The sequence below is a fragment of the Cyprinus carpio genome, chromosome B23 (genome assembly GCF_018340385.1).
Source record: "Cyprinus carpio isolate SPL01 chromosome B23, ASM1834038v1, whole genome shotgun sequence".
NCBI lineage: Eukaryota > Metazoa > Chordata > Actinopteri > Cypriniformes > Cyprinidae > Cyprinus > Cyprinus carpio.
In genome coordinates this window covers 20,774,817-20,782,982 of record NC_056619.1, presented here as the reverse complement: position 1 = coordinate 20,782,982, position 8,166 = coordinate 20,774,817, and the positions used below count along the sequence as shown (strand labels likewise).

General features: G+C 36.1%; 1 protein-coding gene and 1 pseudogene across 1 annotated transcript; both read left to right on the top strand.

Moving 5' to 3' along the window:
- Window positions 1-253: 253 nt before the first annotated feature.
- LOC122134588 lies at window positions 254-3,876 on the top strand (annotated as a pseudogene).
- LOC109084389 (sodium/bile acid cotransporter 7) lies at window positions 1,583-5,691 on the top strand. Its single transcript, XM_042750528.1, is given in 9 exon segments — window positions 1,583-1,701; window positions 2,109-2,184; window positions 3,965-4,027; window positions 4,130-4,213; window positions 4,615-4,635; window positions 4,637-4,675; window positions 4,677-4,788; window positions 5,328-5,379; window positions 5,613-5,691. Coding segments are annotated over 9 exon segments (645 nt in total).
- Window positions 5,692-8,166: the final 2,475 nt, after the last annotated feature.

Here is an 8,166-nt window from a genome sequence, read left to right as displayed (position 1 = left end):
TTACGGTGTATTTAATATTCATAAGCCTTTGCTTATTAATATTAAATACAAATGCATGCGATTCTGCTTGATTACTAAACGCAACAGTAGTAGACTAAATATTTATGAGCGTACTATTGTTGTTATGGCTACTTCAGATAGCTGACTGCTTAAGCAAGAAGCTTCCACTGACCAATCCTGGAGCAGGGGGCGGGGCTTGCATCTGGATCTAATTAATATTCATATTTATGTATTCAAAAAGCGTTGCGCTCGGACTCCGGTCGTTACGGTAACGCGTATGTGTCCGGAAGAGAGAGGCTCGTCGGTTTTGAATGCTCGTCGGTTTGATGGGCGATGGGTCTGATCGCTCGCGTGCGTAAAGAATGGTTTATCATCGGTATAGTGCTCGTCATCACATGCGCCAAGCTCGCGCCGTCCGTGGGAGTGAAAGGAGGTGAGAAAGACTGGAACACCTTTCTGGACCGACAATGTCTATAAAAACTTTCAAATCAGTTAATGCATTGATAATTAAGCATTTTTTTGCCGTGATCAGCGTAAGGAAATGATCGGTATGACTCATATGCATGAATATGACAAAACAAGGGAGTGATCAATGATTGATTGTTTGTGCATTGATATAAAGTGTAAGTAGTTATTGTGTGAGTGTTGGGGTTAAATGTATTGGATGTCTCAGTCTTAATGCATGGGTTCATGATGAAGTTGATCTCAATAGGATGATATGGCTGTGGTTTGTGTGGGCAACAGGTTGATGGTTGTTTTAAGTGTAGCTAGTTGTCATTATTGTGACACGTTGAAACACCCGAATCTGAATAAACCTGTTCGAGGGAGAGAGCAGTTTTGTTTTAACGGTCTGTTTTTTCCTGTTTATAATGTAAGCGAGGACATTAATATTGCCTTGATAGAGATTTGTTTGGTTTGTTTAAACCGCCTTTAAGTTTGAAGGTTATACAGATAGATAGATAGATAGATAGATAGATAGATAGATAGATAGATAGATAGATAGATAGATAGATAGATATTGATCAGCAATGTTACAGCAAAAATCATCAATATGTTTGTTTTCCACCAACATGAATATCTAATATAGAAAACAATCACAATATATCAGTTGGTTATTGTGGATCTCTATGTAGTTTGACTATCCCTTCCCTTTCAAAACAGTACATTGAGGGCACTATGATGTACGTGGTTATAATGTGATACTGATTAACGACCGTGATTATATACGATAGTATTTATATTGTATGCCAATGAAAAATGGAAGAAAACCATGCTTACTTGTCAAAATTGCCATGCTATTACCCTAGTCCCATTACCCTAGTGTCTGAAAACATGGAAATACCATTTTACGTACATAATAATGCTATTATTTCACCATGATCATTAAAGTCTGTTCTCTTTCAGGTCCTCTTCGGCCAGAGATCACAATCACCTATGTTTGCAGTAATCTGTTATTTCTTTAACAGTGGCTGTCGGCTTGAAACAGAGGTATGATGGTGCCAGTTTTGTTTTTAGGATTTTATAGATTTTTTAAAAACAAATGTCTATTTTGCTCTGTTTTCAGGAGCTAGCAAGTGCATTGATGCACGTAAAGTTGCATTTCTTCGTCCAGACATTCACGCTAGTATTTTTCCCCATCGCTATTTGGCTCCTTCTCAAAGTTCTGGCCCTGACAGCGATCAACGAATGGCTTCTCAGAGGGTGAGTGTGTATTTTCAGTCCTCCTCCTTGCACACAGTCACCCTCTCTACCTGTTCACGAATACACCAATCACCGCTCGGCTGAATGGTAGGTTTGTGTCGAGTGTAACTGGACCTCAGAGGTCTTCTGTGTTGGCACTTTTTGGTTATTTTCCTGCAAGAGAGTCGTTTTGTTCACCTCGTTTTGTTCACCTGCAACCTCCATGAGTCTTTCATGATTTTATAACATTTAAGATTATGAGTCAGCACAACCATTTATTGAAATTTCCTGAAGTGACTCAAGGTAATTATAGTAGAGCTTTACTCACTCCTGTCTGTATATACAGTGGAAAACAGGAAAACAAATGTGATTTAAATGCGAAGTTATGTGTGTTAATATTTGTTAACTTTTCTCTCTTTCTCTTTCAGGTTGCAGACGGTTGCTTGTATGCCTCCTCCTGTTTCCTCTGCTGTCATCCTCACTAAATCTGTAGGAGGAAATGAGGTAAATAAATGATAAAACTATAATACATCGTAAAAAGCTTTACAAGCAGACCTCACTGTAAAGTCATGATCATTTTTATAATCACACTGTTGGAAAAACAATAACTTTCCAACAGAAAAAAAACACCATTTGGTGTAATAAATAACTAATAATCCCCTTTAGAAATAAAACTTTACAAATTCAAATCTTTCATAACAATAGTCACAACGTCATAAGCTTGCATCCATCATAACAGCAAGTATACAAACTAACTCTTCACAGCAATCACATCTTTACAAATACATTCTTCATATGGCTAACAACTTTACAAATACATTCCTTCACATGGGTAACAACTTTACACAATCATAACTTTACAAATACATTCCTCATATGGCTAACAACTTTACACAATCACAACTATCACAACTTTACAAATACATTCATCACAATTGTACAAACACATTTCATTACAGCAATCACAACTTTACATACATTCCTTCATATGGGTAACAACTTCACACAATCATAACTTTACAAGCAATCATTTCATCACAAGTGATCTCAATTTTACAATCACATTTCATTACAGCGATCACAACTTTACAAATACATTCCTTCATATGGGTAACAAATTTTTACAATATCACAACTTTCATCACAATTGTACAAACACATTTCATTACAGCGATCACAACTTTACAAATACATTCATCACAATTGTACAAACACATTTCATTACAGCAATCACAACTTTACATACATTCCTTCATATGGGTTACAACTTCACACAATCACAACTTTACAAAAACATTCATCACAGTTTTACAATCACATTTCATTACAGCGATCACAACTTTACAAATACATTCCTTCATTCATCACAGTTTACCAAAACACATTTCAACAGTTTACAGCATTCACTTCACAACTTTACATACATTCCTTCATATGGGTAACAACTTCACACAATCATAACTTTACAAATACATTCATCACAATTTTACAAACACATTATCATTCAATCACAAACAATCACACAGTTTTACAAAACAATTTCCCATTACACCCAACCTTTTACAAAACATTCCTTCATATGGGTAACAACTTCACAAAACAAAACTTTGCAAAAAAACCACAACTTTACAACTGCATTTTATTTACAGTTTATATATTCTCTTCACAAGCTTACACCCTTTGCAACTTTAAAAACACACTTCTTCACAGCAATCACAACTTTACAAATACATTCCTCCATGTCATGTTCTTTGTCTGTGTGTTGTTGTTGTCTTCTCTTGTACTGGAAAGCTTATGGTCACTAAAACAAATTCCTTGTATGCGCAAGCATACTTGGCAATAAAGCTCTTTCTGATTCTGATTCTGATGTGGGTAACAACTTAACAAATTGTTTTTATCAAAACCTTATGAACAGACGTCACCACAAAATCACAACTATCAGAACTTTTCAGAGATTTAAAAAGAGAACTGTTAAAAACTGTGTTATAATCACACATTGTTCTACAGATCATAACTTTACAAACCAGGCAAATCACACTGCTTTGTGCACATAGTAGATAAACATTTTTTATGTATGCCATTATGTATTTAATGGTATATAATATTTTTTTTTTTTTTTTTTTTTTTTCGATTACAGGCTGCAGCAATTTTCAATTTCAGCATTTGGGCATTTTTTTCTGGTAAGTCTGGTAATACCAGGGAGAATAAAAAAGGGAGGAAGGAGGAAAAGAGACAAATTAGAGACCAACAAAAGAACAAAGAAATAAAAGCACTAATGTGAAAGAGTCCCATTTCTCTGTCCTGTCCACAGGGGATTGTGTTCACTCCTCTTCTGCTGCTGGTGTTTGTGAGTATAACTTTATTTGTTATTTCTGTTCATTGTGAATGTGCTGAACAGTAAGCATGTTGTGTGACTGTGTGCATATACTTTTTTTGTGTATGTTTATAGCTGGGCTCCTCGTCTTCTGTCCCGTTCTCCTCCATCTTCTCGCAGCTCTTCATGACGGTGGTTGTCCCACTCATAGTCGGACAGGTGAGTGAGTGAGTTATTTTAGTAAATTGTTGTGGGTTTGATGCTCGTTATTTCACACCAACCTACCAAATGTTCAACAAAAAGAGTAGTTAAAATCACTTTCTAATGCTTAATTAAGATAACGTTTTGTTGATTTGGGGGACTCATCTATGGACACGACAAGCAATAAATAAAAGTGCAATAATAAAACCTGAAATCTGTGCCTTTTGAGGAAAAAAATCCAATTCATGAATGGACACGGAATCTCATTTCACATGCTAAAAAATGACAAAATAGTGGCTGTAAGAGGAAGGAGTAGAGCGTTAGGGTGCGCGGTAATGTTTCTTCCCTAAATGATTTAACAGCAGAAGTGAAGTTAACAGGAAGACACTGCTATGATTGAACATGTTTTGTGCATGTAGGTGTGTAGGAGGTTTCTGAGAGAGAGAAGTGTCTGACCGCCGGAAGCCTCCGTTCGGGGACGGTGAGCAGGGAGCACGTTCTGCTCATGATCATCTACACCACCTTCTGCGACACGTTCTCCAACCCCAACATAGAGCTGGACCATCTGAGCCTGCTCATTGTTATCTTCATCAGTGAGTGTTGTTTTCAGTGCATGAACCATCTGTGACCCTGGAGCACAAACAACCCAGTCATTTTAAAGTCTCTGGGGGTATATTTTGTAGCAATATCCAAAAATACACTGTATGGGTCAAAATTATGGATTTTTCTTTTTTGCCACAAAAAAAAAAAAATTAGGATAATTAATTAAAGATCATGTTCCATGAAGATATTTTGTAAAATGTGCCTACCGTAAATATATCAAAACTTAATTTAGATTAGTAATAGCATTGCTAAGAACTTCATTTGGACAACTTTAAAGGGATGATTTTTATAAATAATTTAGATTTTTTTTTGGCACCCCCTCAGATTCCAGATTTTCAAATAGGTTGCATCTCAGACAAAATATTTGTCCTTCCTAACACAAACCATACATCAATGGAGAGATTATTTATTCATCTCAGTTTCAAAAGATTTACCCTTATGACTGATTTTGTGGTCCAGGGTCACATATTTGCTGTAAGTCTATCAAGGTATATCATTAATATTGTTCGTTTTTCCCCCCATTTTTCAGTATTTTCCATTCAGCTGAGCTTCATGGCCCTGATATTTTTCTTGTCTACAAGGTGAGAAGCACACGTTCATAGAAACACTTTTTGTTTTCTGTCATAGTGGGGTCTTTTCAATACGGGGTCTGTTGGTTTAAGACCATTATTCGGTATGATTATTTAAATTTTTGTTTTGTTTTTTCGGGTTTTTACTTTCATTTGATTGACGAACCTGATCTGCGTACTCTTTGATGTGTGACACGACCACGTAAAGTGTGTTAATCTGTTTATATGTGTGTGATGTTTTTCAGGAAATCCTCTGGTTTCACTGCAGCTGATCGGTTGCCATCATGTTTTGTGCGACTCATAAATCCCCTCACTTTAGGGTAAAAACACACACGTCTGTCTGAGGAAAGCAAATATGAATGGTTACCGAAAACTCATGTTTGATGTGTGTTTGTGTAGCGTATCCCCCATGCTGAGATCGGTTTGAGGGTTTGAGCATCTGTCTCTGATATCAGTTGCCTCTGTTGATTTATCATCCCGCTCAGATTCCACTTGCTGGGAGCATCTTACTGCCCTCCATTAAAACATGGATGAGCGGCAGACAGAAGGTAGCACGCACACCGATTTGACCAAAACCTATGGAAGTTTATATAACGCTGCAAGTGTGAGAAAATGTAAACACTACTTTCTGTGAAATATAAAGTTGGAATGATAAGAAAGAATCCCACAGTTGTAAGATGCAAAGATGTTTTTGTGAAAAGTGCATTATTTTTTCACTTTTAATTGACTATATTTAAATTTTGTAGTATTTATTTAAATGTAAGGGAAAAAAATCTTCCATTTTAAATATGTAATATTTTTTTAAGTTCAACTATTTTCTGTCATTTAATAATGTGATGCATAAAAAGTTCAAACTAGGGGTAATTAAAAGTACAACCTGTGATTTTAAATTAATATTTACCAACATGTTTGTAGTTCTCTGAGCATCGATTTTATAGTCACATAACTTGCAGGTAAACAGTTAACTTTTTTTAGTGTTTTATTTTGTTTTAATTAATCATTTATAATAATGAATAATAATGAATAAATTATTAACTAAAAATAATGTTAAATTAATTTATATACGTAAAATCAAGTTTTATTTATATTTAATATTTTTATTTAGTTGTTAGATTTTCATCAACTTATGAACCCAAACTGAAAAAAAAAAACTGGATGCTGATCACAAAATTTCCATCTTAAATTATTCATTATTTTGTGAAACTGCCGGAGAAAGAAAAACCCACTAAATGTGAATGCAGGTCAAGAACGTGTCATATCTAGAAAGACAAAATGAGCATAAAACCCAAAATATTTTGTTCTTAAATTGTGTAACTTTTGTGCTCACAAACTCTGATGCATATATATTTTATTTATATTAAAAACATTGAACTTTAAATTCTTTTTCACACAAGATGTCAGACGAGGACATCTGTTTTAAACTCTTTAATTGACTTCCTTTACAGACTCTAAAAAAAAACACCCATATGAAACTACACTGGCGATTGGATAGCTGTGAAACAGTTGTGCTGATACCAAAAACCAGAAACCAGAAGGAACGAGAACCAAACCATGCGTGAGGATCAAGTGCCTTAACACGGGGACCCGCGGGACCTCAGCGGCCGCCGGATCAGTACAGGGACCACAGAACGAAATCCATTGAGCTTTATAAAACAGATACATGAAGTATATTTTGTATTTTTATATGAAGTTGTAAAAATCTTTTCTTACTTCAAGGGCACCTCAGACTTTGTCAAATGGATTTATTTTTGTTTTTTGTTCTTAGACATCCAGGAAGAACTCCCAAAGTCTTTAGTGTGTTCATGTGTGTTCATTGGGGCTTTAGCTTTGGGGAATTATACAGCAGTAAAGCTCAAAAGTGAAATTGCAAGTGCTCAACATCTTCACGGTTACCTAACGATGGAGAGTATTACTGACACTACTGTTATTTATTTTGAATGCATTAAAAGTCCAGGCTGTAGTGACTGCGGAACCATTCACCCGACATGTTACTGAATACAATAAAGATTGTCATAAATACAGTCTAAATGAGATGGTTTGTTTGCAAAAAATGACAATCCTAAAACAATTATGACGACTAAATCAATCTTTATTTATTACATTAGCTTTTTATCATTATTTTCATTTTTTCAAATCACGGATGCAGACTGAATATTATAAGTTTTAAAAACCGTGAATTTAGCACATTCAACTGATGTTAAAACTGTGTTCAAACTTTTGTTTTGCTATACTAATTCTATCGATATATGTAGTGGTTTATAAACTGAGCTTTTAAACAGTATTCAGACTGAAATACATCCGTTTCGTTGTCATTACAACACGGGGCCAAAGCACTTTCTGCTTCTTTGTCTTAATTGGAATACTGTGTTCTGGGTGGTTGCTGAAGGTAAGGGGATGTTCTGGCGTTGGTTGCTCAGGGTGGTTGGTTGCTAAGGTGATGTTCTGGGTGGTTGCTAAGGGGATGTTCTGGGTGGTTGCTAAGGTGATGTTCTGGGTGGTTGCTAAGGTGATGCTACACAGTTGCCAGGGTGTTCTGGGTGGTTGCTAAGGGTAATTATACACACAGCTGCCAGGAGTGTTCGGGTGGTTGCTAAGGTAATGCTACACCGTTGCCAGGGTGTTCTGGGTGGTTGCTAAGGTGAATGCTACACATTTGCCAGGTGTTCTGGGTGGTTTGCTAAGTGAATGCACACAGTTGCCTGGTGTTCTGGGTGTTTGCTAAGTGATGCGACAAGTTGCCTGGGTGTCTGGGTGTTTTGCTAAGGGAATGCTACACAGTTGCCAGGTGTTGTGGGTGGT